Genomic DNA, 19,256 nt, shown 5'->3' with positions numbered 1-19,256 from the left:
CTTATTTTTACACCATATTTTTGTTGAAGCCCCCAATCGATGAATACAAAACCCCCCAAAACAAAGCGGAGAATGGTTGAGTCATGTTTACCTCATACTGAAATGTCACGTTAGATTATGCAAGTGTGGCACTCCCCAGTGACTCAAGACAGCCAGTGATAAGGAGTGTGGGGGGGAAACAGCAAGTCAGAGTGAAACAAGGATTGCGCTTAACTGCAGTCTTGATTACACAATTGAGTGTCAGCAGGTTAGGTTACTGGTTCTCCAAGTGCAGGAAATTCTCACGAGACCTGCTGGGAAACCCTGACTAGGATGGGACCAATACATAGAAGACTTTGAAAGCAAGAAATTAGATGGAAAGTTACTGTTACGATGAAACGTGAATGCGATAAATTTCTCAGCCCATTTCAAAAGGCCAGACATTAACAAATAGTAATGTAAACAGTCTACAAATATGCAATAATAGTTCATCACGTGCATGTTATTGACATGCAGCCTTCTTGCTGGAACCTGTTCAGTACGTAACCAGTTAGCCGTTTCAGCTTTTTTTTTTTTTTAAGCAGGCCATTGGAATAACAAACGCCACTGAATGAGCTCATCGGAGATTGTCCTCATCAAAATGGGTAACGGGCTAAATAAAAGAAACCCTTCAAAGCACGGTTGGTCATGGCAACCCATGCAGGTGACACAGTTGTCAGATGTTGTGTGTTGAATGAAAGCTTCATGGCGGCGATTGTACTGATCGCTTGTGAAGGTTTTATAGAGCCACAGGAGCACGCGCATCCCAAGGACACCTGCTCTTATTTCTGCAGGGCTCTCTGATCACCTGAATATGAATAGCCGGCTCACTTAAACGGGTTATTTTTGATCCACTTGTACCTGTGTGTTGCATGACAAGCTACGGCCGTATTGCCACATAAAGAATCGCTTGGTAACCACACAAAAGGTTTAAAAGAACATGATTTAAAAACAAATCATTGTCAAAAAGATTCTTTATTTTTCCTTGAAAGGTAAGCATCCACACACACACACACACACACAAAAAAAACCATACAAAAATCACAAGAGATCTAGAGACTGGTCATCCAAGAGTGGCTACATCTTTTACATCGACTTTTATGTGATTATGTGTAATTTTAGATTGGATCATTTCAAGAGTGTAATGTAGATTTTGCACAGGAATTGAGGGCAGTGCAAAAGCGCTCCACAAAATGTTCCTCCTATAAGTACACCTGGAAAGCAGTCGTTTACAAACACGGTATAATGTAGTAAAAGACGCATTTAATTAACCAAGTGTAGACTACAGAACAACAGTGAGCACATTGGACTGAATGGGTTGTGTTGTGTGTGGCAATTAATTTTGCTGGGGACTTGACAAATTCTAGCATTTATATTGGGGGGGTGAAAAAAGGTTTTGGACGAAGGGGCTGGGACACTATGAGCTACTTCTGCAGAGGTGAATCAATCCCTGCCCACCAAAGCATTTTGGGTTCCAGGCAAGGACATCAAGAACAGCTCCGGCGCACACAGACACGTCACAAGAGTGACGTGTATGGCCGTCCGTGCTCCTCCGAGAAGGTCACAAATAGAGAGCCCAGGAGTTTTTTTCAGCAGAGTAACCCCGCTGTTCAGCAGAATGCCCTCAGATCAACTTTGCTCAACCAGAATGAGCTCGCCCCTGCACGTTAGCTTCCACAAAACTCAAAACGAGCATCTGTACTTTTTCAGATGCTAGCCGCATTGTACAATTTGTCCTGAGAAACAACAACCCTGTAGAGGCACCGGTTGGGAGTTGAAGGGTGAGGTTCTTTGGAAGCTAAGACAAGATGGCGGCGAGGTGGACCGCTTGAGAGCATTCTGCTAAACAAGCAGGGCTTAACCTCAGCAGCCAGCCTGGGTGATGTCACCTCCGGAACTTTTGGTCACGTCCAGAGTGGTGAAGACCTGCGGGCGAGGAATGGAGACAACTAAGACAATGCAAGTCCTGCTCCTATTCCACATGGGGACATGATCTCAAGTCGTTCATAAAGCAGCAAATTATACCAACACAATGACGAGGGTGTGGCAGTTGCGACTTGAAAAATGTAAAATTTGCAAATTGATCAGTGCACTTTTTTTCCCCCCAGCAATGTTCTTTCTTTTATGGATGTGGCTACGAAAGTCATCTTGTTGGAATTTTGAAATGCACCGTTTCACACCACTTCCTGTTGCAGTCATTCCGAGAAAACGGAACACAATTGCATCATGCTGAAGGAGCTTCGTTCAAAAGTTGACAAAAGGAACTAGCACGTCAACCACATCTGGGAGCGAGATGGAGATGATTGCTTTCAGATTGAAAAGGTCATTTGTGTGTTTTACCTCGGCACACGTTGGGTGGATGCCAATGGTCGTGTCCAGATGCTCTTTGGTCGCACCACATTTCATAGCGGCGCCAAAGCCTTGCGTTACCTCGCCTGCGTTGGGACCCAGGTAGTGAAAGCCAATCACTCGGTCCTGTAAGTTAGAAAACAGAAATAACTCAGGAAAACGACTTTTGTTGCAAGTTTCTCTAATGGTCACAACAGCGACACTTATTTATCTCGAGTCTGGACTTAAACATGATGTCGGCAGTAAAGTCCCCCCCTCCCCAAAACAAACTTTAGGTCGCTTTCAGCAGATTTTGGACTGGAATGTTTTGCTCAAGATCCGATTGATATTATTGAAAATGAATGGCAATTTAAATTTTCCCACGAGTCAAAAAAAAAAAAAAAAAAAGTGAATTTGTTAGAGAAAAAAAAAAAAAACGGACCATCTTGAAATAGGGCTTCCTCCAGCTCTTCAGGAAACACAGCTTGCACCATTTTGAACACAATCCACCAAATGAGGCCACCTAACCTTCAAGACTGCACTCCCCTGACTTTGCTCGCTATCACCTTTTTCTTCATTTGTACAACGGCTGGATTCTGCTTCTAGCTGCCATCATCAGCTCGTTTGCGTTGCTAGCTAGTTTCCCGTGAAAGACTTTCTCCGGGGCGCCTCTCTTAGATTCCGAAATTCTGTCTGCTTCTACTCCTCTCTGCAAAGTCGCAAGGTATCTGCATCACACACAACGCACGCAAGGGCGAGCAAGAACGCGACTGACAATCGAGGAGAGTCGTCGGAGCCGAGTCTTACGTTATCCAATTTGTTGCAGATGATCTTGGCATAGCATCTGTTGTTGTCCCTGCCAGGCACAGTAAACTCCAAAGGCCAGAACAGACTGTGGTAAACCTGAATATGACCAAATAAATCACGTCTACATCAACAAGCAAACAAATACTAACTTGCAAAAAGCATTTGACTGTGCCCGACAAGGTTACCTCGAGGTTGTCCTGCCCGTACAGCTCGGTGGCTCTCTCCTCAGACAGACCGCAGGAGCCGTACTCAAGTGGAGTGAACACAGTGGTGGGAACATTGACGTAGTCGCACTAAAGAGACAGTTCAAGTCATATGGTAACTGTTGTTTCCCCCCGCCAAGTTTTAAACAATGTGAGAAACATTTTCAACGCTTAAATTGATTATTATATAGATTTATGGGGGGGAAAAAAAATTGAAAGTGACAATTTAGACAGACGGTGACAAAAAGCACACTTGGCATTTTCGCAGTTCTCCATTTGAACCGATCAAAGAAGGTTCCGTTTCCTGTATCTCACAGTCTTGCATTGGTTGTTCAATTAAAACAAAGAAGCAGTTTCTGATGACTGCGTGCGTACCTTGACTGTTGAACCTCCATAAAGACGACGCGCCAGCAACTTTCCGGCCTGGATGGCAACCGGCGTTAGCTCCCACTTGCCCTCCAAGATGTCGCCGATGGCATAGACGTGGGCTACGTTTGTTTGTTCTTCATCATTGACGGGAATTTTCCCATTCCTTGGAGGTCGCAAGAAGACAGCAGCGAAAAAAGGGAGAAAACTTAACTGACATTTTGTGATGTGATTCTTTTGTTTGCCTTAAATTTAGACAGAGTGACAACTTGGTCACCATACAACCGTTTCGAAACAGGCTGAAGTCATCACAATGCAGCTCCGGTTTTGTGTTGTTTGACTCAAAGCTAAGAGTAAGACACTGAACTACCAAGGTCATGTGAGACAGATCATGCACGGAGCAGAATTATTTCACCTCCGCAAGCCTTGCCGTTATTTGGCGGCTTCATCTGAATGCAGCATTACTAGCGTCACAAGGCTGAAGCATGACTCAAAGCTCCCTTTTAGGCTTGCCGTATGTGATCGTAATCCCTGCTGACTGCCTCGCCGCAAGCAGCCAGCCCATCCAAAATGTATGCAAAGTAAACGCCCACATTTTTAACGGGTCTTCTAATCAAATTCAAGAAACATTCGTTTGGAACGATGTAATGATTTCACAGCAACTACTTATGAGTCGTTTGAAGAATGTACATAACCAGCTGATAAAATACGCCGATGACATTTTCCGCGGCAACTGGAATCAAGTATTCACCCAGACCCTGGTAAGATACTGTGCGCTGTCACGCAAAGAGTGGAGCTGGCTTCCAAACACCTGATCGAAATCTCGGCTCTAGCTTTGCCCTTCAAAATAAAAGGCCGAGCACAACTTTTGCTGTTCCAACCAGTCTTTTTACTCCAAGTAGGCACCCTCCTCCCACTACACTACCGAGAGACTTGTGACGTAACAATTGCTGACTCATCATGACTCTCCAGCATGCATCTTAAAGGCACAGGTCACAAAAAAAAAATAAATAAATAAAAAAATAAAATAAAAAAGTATAACTTACTTTGGGTTAACTTTGACCCCTATCTTGTCCAGGCCAATCTTATCAGTGCACGCATCTCGACCCACCGCTATTAATACCTGAGGAGCATAGAATGCTTGATAAGGTTGATGGATATCCACAGGTATCCTTTTTTTTTTTTTTTTTAAAAACACAGTCAGCTGTGTTTTTGAACTAAACATACCTGTTGTCCAATAAAACAGGTTTGCCAAGACAAAGCAAAAGTATGTCCAAATCAGAGCAGAGCTGACCGACGGACTTACAGTGTTATACTCTCCCTCGATGACATCATCATTCTCCGTGGACTTAGCTGTCACTTTCAGCCGGCCCGGAGTGCCTGCTTCCAACTCCTCTATCTGACAAGCACCAAAGGTTCATTTGTTGCCGTTTAATTGTCAGCGATATAAATGCTAAAAATAAAGAACTGTCTCGACTCACATTTACAGGGACGTATTTACGGATGAATTTGATGCCATGTTCCTCCATGTGCTCACCCGCACGGTCTGCCATTTCCTGGTCAAAGCCCCTCAGTAGGATGGAACGCACCATGATGGTGACATCGAGACCGAGGCCAGCAAGGAAGCCACCACATTCCAAGGCGACATAAGATGCACCGATCACCAAGGTCTTCCCGGGGCAGTACGGCAAGGAGAAGAGATCGTCGCTGCGGGAAAACAAATAAAAGGTTCATCGGGTAAATCAGCAGTGAATTGCTCTGCTGCTTCAACGCAAGGGGGGCCTGGGGGGGCTGTCAAACTCGCCAAGCAGGCCAGACTGGCTGTTGACATTTTTATATGGGGCGGGGGGGATAGAACGGTTGATAACATTTAGACAGTTGGGATGTCCTGAGATAAAGCCACCTTGGCCCCGTTGAGAATATTGCTTTCATCTCGCCTAACATACTGAACTGGACCTGGACGGGGTGTTCTGACATCGCGCGTGGTCCAAATGCAATACGTTCATGTATAAGGAAGAAATATAAAATGGAACCCTTACCTTGTGATGCAGTACTCCTTGTCTCCAGGTATTCCCAGGTAACGTGGTCGCTCACCTGTAGCCAGGACAAACTTAGCTGCTGTGTAAAATGTCTCCTTGCCTCGCTTGTTTAATGCCTTTTGAAGAACGACATTAAATACTTGTTATGTGGCTGCCAATGGAAAGCTTGCACAACATGCAGGTTTGATGTCATCATCGATTATGGATGGCGTGTGAAATGCATTTGGAACCGCCTCAAGCTTTCAAAAGGCCATGTTGACAGCGCTCAGGAGCTCGGACAACTAAAAACGAAAGCGACTTCCAGGCATGACAAGGCAAAAGGGGACTTCTATTTCTTTTGCAAACCAGAGCCGATTGACATTTCGCTGTGACCATTTGTCGGCTGATTCAGGTGAATACATGTTAGAATTTTACCATCCATGACACGAATGCCATAGAACACAAGCTAATTCAAACGGCAGCTTCTTTTTGCTCAATTCCAAACCGTCGCATTTCTGAAAGCCGTCGTAACGCAATGCCCGATGATCAACGTCTTACCTTGATCTTGTGGGGTTCGACGAATTCCGCATAGGCATTGACATAGTTGACATTCTTGTCCCTCAGCGCCACCCTGTAGCCCCAGTTTAGTGAGCCAATGTAGTCGTTAATGGCCGTCTTCATCGTCTCCCAGTTGTGTTTGACTGACCGTAGACGGAACAAGGCGAGAATAGTGAGCGGCGGTGGCATGAGGAGAGCGCCAACGTTTACTGCTGCTGGCTAGTGGCTCTCCATCCCTTCTGGTTGTCAGTGGAATGAAGTGCTTACCAGTTTCATCAAATTCCCAGCCAAACTTGCGTGCGTCTTGCATGGAGGTAGCAAGCAAGGCGGTCTGGTGCATCAGTTTCTTGGGAATGCAGCCGACATTCACGCAGGTTCCACCTAGACCTGATAACCACAGTTAAGATTCGACATTAACATGCCGTAGCCACAGCCTGGAGGCCTCAGATCATCGTCAGACAAAAGAGCGGGATCAATCTAAATTCAGCCACAGCAAAACACATTTTTATGGGTGCCGATTACAAAATAAAAAGACCCCGTTTTCACCATACATTGGAATGTGGGAGGAAACTGGAGTACCCGGAGAAAACCCACACAGGCACGGGGAGAACATGCAAACTCCACGCAGTAAAACGCTGGACTTCTGCACCGTGAGGCAGAGGTGCTAACCACTCATCCATCGTGTCGCTCCCAAACAGATAGCTTAGAAGAAATATCTTACCCCAAGTGGTCCCTTTTGGTGTGGGAACAACAAAGTCCAAAACCATTACTTTTTTCCCCAAAGTCGCAGCTTCCTTCAAAAGACAAAATGAATAGGAAATAGAGAAAGAGAAATTACAGTGGAAGCTATGAGTTCCACTCTGAGCCAATCACAAAACTAAAAAAATGTGACATCCACTCACTGCAATTAAGGTTCTCACCTTTGAACAGGAAAGTCCACCAGATCCGCCTCCAATGACAATAAGGTCATAGTCATACGCTTCGCTTTGTCCATTCAGCAGTTGATGCAGACTGCCGTCTTTATGGGCCTGACGCACACACAAGCACAGTTAATATTGACGGTATATTAGGAGCAATTTGCACAACCAGTATGACATTTTTTTATAATTATCCGTGTGCTTTTGTCAGCTGTGTCTTTTGTGGATCATTAATTGCTTGCCACTATAGCTGAGTGTAAAAAAAAACAAAACAAAAAAAAATAAAAAAAACTACTGTATTCAAAATATGTTACCTGCATTGTCTTGTCACAGCCACCAACATGCGTTTTGTTTATGAAAACATTTGGAACAGTTTTTTGTCCAGTCATCTCAAGTAGCATCTCCTGATAATTGGTTCCATCCTCTGAAAACAACAGAAGTGTCTTGAATACCAATTTGTTTTGAACATATAATTGTGCAACACATACAAACAAAAACCGAGGTGGAGACAAACTCCTACATCCAAATTAAGGTTTATATTGCACTACTGCAATGTCTAATTCTAACGAATACTAATTAAAAATTAAGTTGCCCATTGAGTCAGATCCCCCTTTCAACGCTGTCTCGTCTAATTTAAAAAAAAGAAAAAAAAAGTAATTGATGGGTTGGTCAAAAACAATCTTTCTCGACTGGCTCGTCCAATTAAAAAAAAAAGTAATTGATGGGTTGGTCAAAAAATTTTATTGCACTACTGCAATGTCTAATTCTAACGAATACGAATTAAAAATGAAGTTGCCCACTGAGTCAGATCCCCCTTTCAACGCTGTCTCGTTTAATTAAAAAAAAAAAGGTAATTGATGGGTTGGTCAAAAACTATCTTTCTCGACTGGCTTATGAATAAGACGTTATTTTTGTCTTCTGTCATTTGTATCCTGACCTTCATATCCTTTTATGTCAATAAATCAACAAATAGAGAAATACGGTACACGGGTCTGAAACTACCAAAGTGTCAGCTAATCGTGAAAATGTGCCCTGAGAGAGTTCAAAATGACTCCACGTACAAGAATGCTACAGAGAAAAATAAATGGAAGTAAAAAAAAAGGCTGGTTGGTTAATAAATGCGGCTTAAGCGTCACTGTGTTTAGTAGCATGTTAGGATTCCTATTTAGTCACGTAGTGTTTTGATTATTTTTAGTCAATCGTCATTTTTTGGTGGGGTCTTCACCCCCCCCCCCCCAACTATCGTCAGTTTTTTGAACTTGCCGGCCCACTGTTGAGCAAGCTTGAGGTGTTAATACGCTGCAAATATCAAACGCCCTTTCACATTATGTGCTCGCGCCTCGGCTCGCGGCGGGCAGCGCCAAAGATGCTGAGTCATTGTAGGGATCCGCAGGAGGAAATGGATCTTACCCATGAGATCCAGCTCAACCACATTGCACTCCACTTTGAGTTCTTTGAACAAGTCTTTTACCTAGACACAGACCATTACAAAAACATTCATTCGGTATCCAGCAACACACGAACGCCATTAAACACACAGCCGAGTCTGAGTTGAAATATGAACAATGAATGGTGGTACAAGCTAACTCGAGATGCGAAATTTTCCATTACAAGAGTGGTGGTGGGGGGTACATGCCAGAAAATAGACGCAGCCCGTTTAGTTAGCGGTAGAGCATTCCAAAAAACGATACGACACGATCAAGTTTGGTCCCGATAAAACCAAATACCATACCGTCACACAATATGGACAATAACTTTTGCTGAAGACCACCACTCGGCTGGAGTCAATAAGCGATTGTATCCGACTCTTAAGTTCGTTCTTCCCGGTTTCATTTTCGATGGGAGGCATTTTCAAGGTGCAAATATTCCCGTCCAAGCCGTCAGTAGATGGCCGGTGCGCACGGAGGAAAAGTACAAGAAAAAATGTCGCAGTTTCTTGAGCTTTTCTTCAGAAGACCAAGCTGACAAACAACTGGAACGCTGCGCTGTCCTTTCCACCCGCTAAGAGCCCAAACCGCGCCTGAACTCGCCGACGTTACTCCCACTGGTTTATAGCCATCTGTATGGTGCGCTCGATTTGAAACACCTAGTCCACCGACCTGAATGTTATATGTTTGTCAACAATGACTCCGCCTACACGGCTAATCCTGATTTTCAAAACCAACCTATCTAACAAAACGTCACCGGGTTGCCGTGCAACATGCCATAAAAGCGCGACGACACTAAATTCCCTCGAAATGTTCGCATAAGATAAACGTGGAATATGATTTACTTACACGTTTGTCATAAAAAAACATCAGTTGGAGGAAAGTGTCATAAAGTTAAAAGAACCGACAACAAAACACCATTGAAGGCAACAAATGAATAGTTGGTATCTGGCGCCGTTTATTGGTCAGAATACGCAATGACAAATGACAGGCACTAACTTCCGGCATTTCTTAGACGGGAATATTTCAAATGATACTGAGCGTAACATATTTGACAAACCTTATTATAGAGGCGAAGTAAGTTAGTGTCATTTTATCTTATTTTTCAAACTATACATGAATATATAGGCCTGTATTTGCTTGATAGATAGATAGAATTATTCATCCACAATAGAAATTAACTGTTACAGCCATGCCCACAAACCACAACACAAAGCAAAGTAGGCTACTTAAATATTTATCGATACAAAAAAAAAACAAATGAAAACGATGAAACATTCAGCTTTATATATTAATTATTGCGCGTTTTATTCTTGTAAATTTGAAAACAAGTAACATACGAGTTTTCTCTGTATGTTTTGAATGTAAAGCTGACAATTTATTCCTCAAGGTTTTTATTTGCGTCACTTCGCTTCATCCGACGGACGAAATCGACGCGCATGCTTTTCAGGTGAGTGGATGGATGAGTCGAGGTTGAAGCCAAGTTTACTTTTGCAACAATGAATGTCAAACATTGTGGTTTCAACACACTGGAACATGCAGAGACATTCCATAATGACGACACGCCGTTAGTGATGTGAAGGAATTCACTCAAACTCGTGTGTGTGTGTGCGTGTGTGTGTGTCATTTGCCTTGTTGCTCCACCTCCATCGCCGCCTCAACTCACAAGGCAAGCGAACGTTGTCTTTCAAGAGGAAGCACGCGAGGCAGATTTTCTACCGTTGTAAGGCGAACCCGAGAGGACCATGGCCGAGAATAGTAAGATGGGTCCGAACCTGCAGGCCGGTGCTGGATTCCTTGCCAAAAGGGTCCAGAAGTCATTGAATCGCGCACAAGAAAAGGTGAGCTGAGGTACTACTGTAGTTGTCCAATGTGTCGAATCTCGATACGATACTTGGCTGTATTGTGTTGATGGGATCGCGGTTCAGGGGAAAGTACGATAGTTTAATTTAGTTTTTGCAAAAGTAGCAAGTGAAATATTTGCTGTTGTGCCTGGAATATGCCGATATTGTCTTTTTAATTGCAGTGACGAAACCAATTGTCCAGAATCGAATTGACCACGTTTGTGATCCGTGTCAGAACATCACAGCATTGTTCAGTACGGCACAGATGTGTTCCAACACACAAGCCACCATTTCCTGATTGTGAAGTTCCTCTGCGTTCTGTCTGAACTCTATAACACTAAGTTTGAGGTTGATTTGTTTGATAGAACAAGGTTGAAGCAAACACCCCCAAAGCTTTCGTGGATTACTGTTTGCTCACACTTTGCAGACCAAGTGTTATTTTAGTGATTCTGGCAGAGGTCTGATGCCTTGTTTCAGATTTAAAGGTGAAGGTCATGAGCAATGCCGGGAAGCAAACACTTGGCCGTTAAATATTTATTTGAGATGATGCAGAGACACCAACAGTGTTAGGGTATATACTTCGGGAGTTCATGATCAAAATTACAGTAACTTGACAGATCAACTCTTTCAATCTCCCATCAGGTGACATTCAAAAATTAAAAGCCTCACATCATAATACATGTTTATACCGGAGTCAGGAGTGGTTGAGTGGGACTAATTTGATTCTGTGTTGACATTGGCAGTTCTTGCTGAACGCAACAAAATCTATTCATGTTGTACCGTGAATTGGTACATTATGCTAATGGGGAATAATAAAATGTCTAAGGCATGCGAAGCACAAGCTAAAGTCCGTTAAAATCTCAACATTCTGTTCACGCAGGTCCTTCAAAAACTGGGCAAAACTGTGGAGACCAAGGATGAACATTTTGAGCTTTGCCTGCAGAACCTCAACAAACAGCAGGTACATAGAGTGGGCCCGCATTCTTTGGATCCAGTCTATTGTTACGTAATGTGAAAGATAGATAAAAGACAATTTACTGTCTTTGTCCTTTCAACTTTTTCAAGCGACAAGTTACACAGCACGCGATGGTGTCGAGCAATACCGTTTCCTGTTACTTACTTTTTGCTAATTTGTATACGAAAATGAGCTCCAAAACGTTTTATATTGGTACTACTACCGGAAATAAAATCTGTTGTCCTTTTAAAGCTGCTGTTTTTTTCCCTCTCCCACAAAGTCATTCTGTACCTATCCAAAAGGGTGTATTTTTATTGTTCATTTTGATGCCTTGCTGGCAAAGTCATGAGTATGAAGGGACTCCAGTTCCTTAAAGCACTTTCACTGGAAACATTCAAGTGAAGTGCATTTTGGAAGTACTACTTTCCATTGAGCAACAGGAAGGATGTTGAATGCTAACAACACGTGACAACTTTTTTCACTTCAGAATATTTGTCATCGAGGTGTCCTATTTGAATTTACAGCACTGAAGAGAGAACCTTTTGACGTTTTTTTGGGCTTCTATGTATTGTCATCTTGCAGAGACACGCTGTGAAGTTGGCAAGCGAAAGTTAGTTGTTTGTCCTTCTAATGCCAATTTGACGTTTAGGAGGCACTAATTGGTTTCCATAATTGGTTTGGCGGTTGAACGTCTCCCTTTGATCCAACAACAATAAGTCACGGGTGGCATCATAGGTAATTTCACACTCCCATTTAAAATGAGATTTTACACCACAATTAATATTACCTGGGACGAAAAGGTTGCTGTGGCCCCCTTATTTTTATTTATTTTTTTGCACACCACCGACATATAAATGGTGGTAGATAAAATATCAAATTATATTCATTGTTTTTCAGTAAATTCGATGAAATTGTGTGTGTGTGTGTGTGTGTGTTCATTTTCTCATTTATTTTTGTCTGCACACAGGTCGATGGAAGCAGGTTGCTTAAAGATATTAAGGCCTACTACAGTGCTGTGAAAGGCAAGTTTCCCGAGCATTAATTTATCTGCAGTCCATTCTTTCAACAAACGGAGACGTTCGGCTGAAATGCGACGATAGTGAGTAAATGGGAAGTGAATTTGAACTATTCTTGGAGCCTGCGGCTTGTTTTGCAATCATGTCTGCGTTGCCTCAGAGAAAAGTAAAAACAGCCTCAGCCTCTGGGATATTGTTTTTACGAAACGGTTTAACCGCTGGTTTGCTTATTGTTAATTGTTACTACGTGAGCTCCGGTCAGGAAGCAAGTGTGGGTTTGACCTTCTTCTCATTGTGGGCGAAACATTGCCGCAACCCTTGAAAACAAAGTGACTTTAATGCACCGAGTGCTGCAGATGCAAAATGGGACGGTGATCCGATATGTATTCCCATTTCCACAGCTGTACACGAGACATCGAAGCGGCTGTCTCAGACTTTGCAAGATGTCTACGAAGCTGACTGGAACGGAGTGGAGGACCTTGCCGTCATTATCGGAGTATTTTCATGATTTTGGTTTTCTTGAATTATCTGAAAAATGACGGCCTCGTAAAAGTACCGTATTACATTACAGTACTGTATTTTTCTTTTTCTGGGTTTTTTCCGCAAATGTGTATTCTCTGCACTTTCTGCCTTTTTTGTGGCCTGACCTTGAGCACTAAAACGGAATGATTGAGTTCATTCAATCACACGGCCTTGAAACGAACACAGAATCACCTGTTTAAAGTTGCCTATCTTGAGCAGCATCCTTATTTTTCTTTGCCCTTCTCTGAAATAATTGTTGCTATTATGTGTTTAAACCAGTTTTCAGTAGCCCCAAAGTGAACTCGAGCTAATCCGAAATCTTTCAGAGTGAAGATTTACTGTGGAACGACTATGAGGAGAAAATGAATGACCAGATTGTGCGCACCATGGAAAACTATACAAGCCAATTTCCAGAGGTCAAGGTATCCTTTGTGGCTGCTTTTTTTAAGATTAATTAATTACGGTAATTAATTATCTTTGCCTGCAGAACTGATTTCAGACACAAAATGAACATTTTGGGTTTCAGGAAAGAGTCGCAAAGCGTGGCAGAAAGCTGGTGGACTATGATTCATCACGTCATCACGTGGAAGCGCTGCAGGGTGCCAAGAAAAAGGACGATGTTAAAATAGCGAAGGTAGTCTTTGGGAGACATTTTCGCGACGGTAGCACATCCACTGTGGAATCTGTCTTGTTTACTAGGCAGAGGAGGAGTTCAACAAAGCCCAGATTGTCTTTGAAGAGATCAATAATGAGCTGAGGGAGGAGCTGCCTCTTCTATATCAGAGGTATGATTGTAGAGGGGGGGGATACACCTCATCTTTTTTCTCTTCTATTCCGGCAGGTTTTCGACTGTCTGAAACTAAAAGAAATATGACATTTTATCAAAAATATTTTTTTACTGGGCATTGTACAGCACTAGCTCTGCTCTTTTCACAGCAGCCGATTTGGTTTCGCTAAACCATAAATAGCGGGAATTTGATAGTTGGCATGATGACATCAAAATACTTTGTCGAAAGGTTGTCACGACAAACAATCCACCTTCGGAATTATCAAAACATTATGTGTATGTTCCTCATGCGTGCTGTATGTTGAATATTTTGGAGAATGGTTCCATTGAGATTCCCTATTGCCAGCATGACGATGATGATGATGATGATGTGCACTCTTCCTCCTCCGACTGTCAGTTTTGGCATCAGTCAGATAGACAATCAATCATTATGTCAACGTTAACCTGCAACAGGTTTTGACAATCATGTCATAGATCGCTCTTGAGAAAATATATCGCGTCTCTTTAATGTTACATCGTCTGTCAGAAAATGGCTTGAAATTGGTCATGTCCATTTGACATTGCCTTTCATACCCCCGGAAAAAAGGAATGTCAGTGACTCCCAAGTCAGGTTTCCAGAATGTATATCAGAACAGATGTCACGAGGATAAGCTGGACTGATAAATGTTATCTGTTTGTCTGTAGCCGCATCGGTTGCTACGTGACAGTGTTCCAAAACGTTTCAAATCTGAGAGATGTCTTCTATAAAGAAATGAGTGTGGTAAGACAAGGCCATTTTTCTCACAGTGATGTCGAGAAATATTTGACCGGAAAACCAAAGTTGTCTTTCAACGTGATGCTTTTGTGCAGCTGAACAGGGATTTGTACAATGTGATGAAGAAACTCGAAGATCAGCACTCTGGAAAAGCTTTCATCATAAAGGGTTTGACCAGGTGATATGTCAAGAATATGAAAAGTCAAAACAACAGTCCTCAAAGTCCAAAAGTTAACGCTGGTTTATCTTTGCGCAGCCCCGCAGGGAAGTCAAAGAAGAGAAAGTCCTTGGTGATCTCCAATCCGATCCCATGCAACACGGCTTTCCCATCTGATCACGTGTCCATCCATTCCACAGCCCAAAACGGGAAAAACGCTTTACCCACCTCTCCTGGTCCACAAACTCAACGCAACGCCGGCGAAATCAGTATCGTCGAGGATAGTAGCGTCCCGACCAAAAGCGGCCAATCCTCAGAGTCTGACCTGAGTTCCTGTGGCACCAACACACCCAAAAGGCAGTCGGTGTGCATCAGTGAGCCCGGCGAACAGAGCGCGACAATTGAAAGTCTCGAGGAGGCCGAGGCGGTCGCCGGACTATCGACGAATCAGCCGGATAACTCCGGCGTGGCGAAATCGGACGTCGCGGGTCAAGAAACATCCACCTCCTCGGATGGCGAGGGACGTGATGCGCCCCTCGTTCCCGAGCAGGAGGAAAGTGCAAGCCAAGCGCCGTCAGAGGAAGAAGCCAAGACCAATACGGCACCGGTTCCCGCCCCCCGTCTATCTTTCCGCTCAGAGAAAGGTCCTCTGCTGCCCGCTGAGGAGCAACGGGAAGAGATGGAAGGAGCATCGGACATCAAGGAGACGGCGGGCTCACGTGACGACTGCGACAGCCATTTCCCACCTGGCTTTCTGTACAAGGTAGAAAGGCAGCTGCGTCAAATCATACTCACCGGTCACCCGTTTTAGTCCTCAAACTGGAAGAAAAGTTTTCAGAAAATGTCGTTCATCCCCGTGCAGAATTTATTTTGGAGAATGAGAATCTCAACACTGGTTAAAGAAGTAACTAATAGCGATGACGTTGGATTTGTGTAATTCGAGCCAGCGGTCCTGAATGTTGACTGATGTGACCTGTGCTTCACACCAGGGGGTGGCGCTAAAGAGCCACGCAGCGTCTGAAGGTGGCCAGCTCCAGTTTGAACAGGGAGAAATAATTCTGGTGTTTGCCGACACGCAGCAGGTCTGTTTCGAAATCCTTGTCAGCTATTTTATCTTTCCTTTCACAACATTGTAAGCCGTCAAAGCAAATAGACCGCAAAGCTCTGAATGGGTAGCATTTCATTGTTTTGTTTCTTAATTGCTTTCGGGGTGCCAGCCCAATTCAAATGAATGACCAGATGAGAGTCACAAACATGATATCTGATAGGTGTCTTGTGTTTATGGATGATGTGTGTGTCTTGCAACAGGAAGGTCTGTTGAAAGGAGTTCGGGAGGAGAGCTGGCAACTCTACAGAGATCTAGAAAATCACGCTGGGACTTTCTCAGAAGACCTCATTGGGCCTGTTGAGAAAGATTGACGCAATACAGTATTCGCTCCTTCCTCCCATGAGTAGTTGAGTGACTCATGTGTATACACACACACACACACACACACACACACACACACACACACACACACACACACACACACATATGTGCGCGAGCGCAAATGGTCCAAATTGTTTTGGGTGTGGAAGCTGCACAAACAAATCTTCCAAGTCCTCTGTGGATACTTCGCATGTTTTGATGTTGTAACTTGTGGAACAAAATGAACTGCGAAGTTGAACTGAATTTTTGTAGAGACTCTTTGGATAACTCAAGTGAACACTTTTTAATATTTTCAGTGTTTGTATTTTTATTCTTCTCATGGAACACTGTGAAACCGTTTTTTTTTTTTTTTTCTAAATGCAGTTTGTAATATTTGTCAATAAAGGTCAAGTTGAAGAAAAGCTTATCTGGTTCGTGGGTGGCTACTTAGTACAAGCTTAGTCACATGACCTGAACAATCCGCTGACATCCAGTTGCAAAGCTCAAATGAAAACGCTGTCCTAAACAAAGCATGTATATATCCCATCTACAAAAACTCATTTTCCACTCTATTGCCAGTCTTAAATACAAGGTGTCACTAGGCTGTGTCATCAATGGTATGAATAAATGTCAGCCACGCATGTCCCAACCCCGGTTCCCGAGCAGGAGGAAAGTGCAAGCCAAGCGCCGTCAGAGGAAGAAGCCAAGACCAATACGGCACCGGTTCCCGCCCCCCGTCTATCTTTCCGCTCAGAGAAAGGTCCTCTGCTGCCCGCTGAGGAGCAACGGGAAGAGATGGAAGGAGCATCGGACATCAAGGAGACGGCGGGCTCACGTGACGACTGCGACAGCCATTTCCCACCTGGCTTTCTGTACAAGGTAGAAAGGCAGCTGCGTCAAATCATACTCACCGGTCACCCGTTTTAGTCCTCAAACTGGAAGAAAAGTTTTCAGAAAATGTCGTTCATCCCCGTGCAGAATTTATTTTGGAGAATGAGAATCTCAACACTGGTTAAAGAAGTAACTAATAGCCTAATAGCGATAACTTTGGATTTGTGACTGATGTGACCTGTGCTTCTCACCAGGGGTTGGCGCTAAAGAGCCACGCAGCGTCTGAAGGTGGCCAGCTCCAGTTTGAACAGGGAGAAATAATTCTGGTGCTTGCCGACACGCAGCAGGTCTGTTTCGAAATCCTTGTCAGCTATTTTATCTTTCCTTTCACAACATTGTAAGCCGTCAAAGCAAATAGACCGCAAAGCTCTGAATGGGTAGCATTTCATTGTTTTGTTTCTTAATTGCTTTCGGGGTGCCAGCCCAGTTCAAACGAATGACCAGATGAGAGTCACAAACATGATATCTGATAGGTGTCTTGTGTTTATGGATGATGTGTGTGTCTTGCAACAGGAAGGTCTGTTGAAAGGAGTTCGGGAGGAGAGCTGGCAACTCTACAGAGATCTAGAAAATCACGCTGGGACTTTCTCAGAAGACCTCATTGGGCCTGTTGAGAAAGATTGACGCAATACAGTATTCGCTCCTTCCTCCCATGAGTAGTTGAGTGACTCATGTGTATACACACACACACACACACACACACACACACACACACACACACACACACACACACACACATATGTGCGCGAGCGCAATTTTTTTTTTTTTTTTCTAAATGCAGTTTGTAATATTTGTCAATAAAGGTCAAGTTGAAGAAAAGCTTATCTGGTTCGTGGGTGGCTACTTAGTACAAGCTTAGTCACATGACCTGAACAATCCGCTGACATCCAGTTGCAAAGCTCAAATGAAAACGCTGTCCTAAACAAAGCATGTATATATCCCATCTACAAAAACTCATTTTCCACTCTATTGCCAGTCTTAAATACAAGGTGTCACTAGGCTGTGTCATCAATGGTATGAATAAATGTCAGCCACGCATGTCCCAAAACCAAATGAGTGTCTTCGGGAATCCACGACACACCGCAGGGATTAAGTTACTCATCTGGCCGGTGAACGCTTTGTGGGTCCCACAGGAGGAGTGTGTACTGCCAACATCTGTGTTACGTTATCGTCACTCCTGCAACCACAACCCAATTCCGGAAGTGTCAGTTCTGGTCTTGTTAATTGCTGAAAAGTGTTGACTAGATTATTTACATTCACAACAGACACAGCCGACACACACCTCGAACAACTATTCTACCTTTATTAAAATAAAAATGCTTGAATGCATATTCAACAAAAGCACACAAATGTACTTTTACTAAGCTGTATAGTTTATTTGGGACCAACCCAACTGGGATTTGGACCATGGCGAAGTTCTTGTTCCCGTAATACATCAATGCTCATGAAATGAGATTCCTTAATACGAGACCGTATTATTCATGGAATCATAAAAGAGAAACAATGGTCTGTCAGAAAGATTTTACCTGTTGGTCCGATTAAAAATTTGGGATTTCAGGCCAAGCAATTTGCAGTGTGCAGTGTCGTTCATGTCAGAAGAAGGATGATGGCAGTGATGAGAATTATGCTTTTGTGTCGTTATTTTCAATGGTGCCTTTACTTCCTCTCACATAAAAAAACAGCATGTTTCTTAGGTTAATAGAGGGCTAGATTCACCTTCGGTGGCAACGGTTATTTTTCTATGCTTCCAAGGTCAGCCGGGATAGGCTGTAGCTCATGATGGACGAATGAAGCTTCATGAAGCACTTGGACACAGTATATGGACAAGTGTGCTTGAGCACCCCTAGAGGAAATATCCGAGAATCACACCAACATGTGTTATATTTTTTTTCAAATACTGTAACTGAAAAACAGTGTTGATTCCACTGTCATCATTTGGGAATGTTGATCTTCTATCATTATAGCTGGGGACCGTAACGCCCAGTACAAGATTTATGACTTGGTGAGCGAAAGCAACAATTACAGTCAGAAATAATCTGTTAGAAATTTCTCCTGCCCTGCCAGTTATGCATGAATCACCTGTCAATCTGCACCTTCAGCTCCAACAGGATGGAACAAAGCTGTTGATAGGCGGATTCCTCTGGGCTTTCCAGGTTTACTCACCGTCTTTCCAGCCAAGACCCAAAATATGTTCTTGCTGTGCCTTTTCAGTTCTCTATTCTTCATGGAATAAAAGCGGAACAAAAACAAGTCATCAGATTTCCATTCTCACCCCTGTAT

At 43.4% G+C, this 19,256-nt stretch overlaps 2 protein-coding genes across 5 annotated transcripts; one reads left to right on the top strand and one right to left on the bottom strand.

The window, feature by feature from the left end:
- Positions 1 to 974: 974 nt before the first annotated feature.
- txnrd3 (thioredoxin reductase 3) lies at positions 975 to 9,278 on the bottom strand. The gene is made up of 16 exons (XM_019879443.1): positions 8,948 to 9,278; positions 8,626 to 8,686; positions 7,530 to 7,639; positions 7,219 to 7,326; positions 7,020 to 7,092; positions 6,566 to 6,685; positions 6,299 to 6,441; positions 5,762 to 5,877; positions 5,204 to 5,429; positions 5,029 to 5,121; positions 4,769 to 4,845; positions 3,732 to 3,888; positions 3,339 to 3,446; positions 3,154 to 3,249; positions 2,359 to 2,493; positions 975 to 1,944 (listed from the first exon to the last, which is right to left on the bottom strand). Exons 1-16 carry the CDS (start codon positions 9,062 to 9,064, stop codon positions 1,882 to 1,884), a joined length of 1,803 nt encoding a protein of 600 aa, XP_019735002.1. The 5' UTR covers positions 9,065 to 9,278; the 3' UTR covers positions 975 to 1,881.
- A 353-nt stretch (positions 9,279 to 9,631) lies between these two features.
- Positions 9,632 to 16,512, top strand: bin2b (bridging integrator 2b). Of its 4 annotated transcripts, none has more exons than XM_019879445.1 (14): positions 9,632 to 9,723; positions 10,033 to 10,092; positions 10,312 to 10,483; positions 11,367 to 11,447; positions 12,409 to 12,463; positions 12,859 to 12,953; positions 13,306 to 13,401; positions 13,506 to 13,613; positions 13,679 to 13,764; positions 14,451 to 14,526; positions 14,616 to 14,698; positions 14,777 to 15,440; positions 15,667 to 15,759; positions 15,986 to 16,512. In XM_019879445.1, the coding sequence occupies exons 3-14, from the start codon at positions 10,388 to 10,390 to the stop codon at positions 16,094 to 16,096; spliced, it is 1,644 nt and encodes a 547-aa protein (XP_019735004.1). In that variant the 5' UTR covers positions 9,632 to 9,723; positions 10,033 to 10,092; positions 10,312 to 10,387; the 3' UTR covers positions 16,097 to 16,512. The 4 variants fall into 4 exon arrangements, 2 of the variants coding, with proteins under 2 accessions (XP_019735004.1, XP_019735003.1); XR_002169390.1 differs by lacking the exon at positions 9,632 to 9,723 and having other exon boundaries at positions 10,027 to 10,092; positions 15,986 to 16,169; positions 16,212 to 16,512; XR_002169389.1 differs by lacking the exon at positions 9,632 to 9,723 and having other exon boundaries at positions 10,027 to 10,092; positions 15,986 to 16,181; positions 16,212 to 16,512.
- The last annotated feature ends 2,744 nt before the right edge of the window (positions 16,513 to 19,256 follow it).

This window comes from Hippocampus comes, unplaced genomic scaffold (assembly GCF_001891065.2).
Source record: "Hippocampus comes isolate QL1 unplaced genomic scaffold, H_comes_QL1_v1.1 scaffold44, whole genome shotgun sequence".
Taxonomy (NCBI): Eukaryota; Metazoa; Chordata; class Actinopteri; order Syngnathiformes; family Syngnathidae; genus Hippocampus; species Hippocampus comes.
This window is presented reverse-complemented; position numbering and strand designations above follow the sequence as displayed.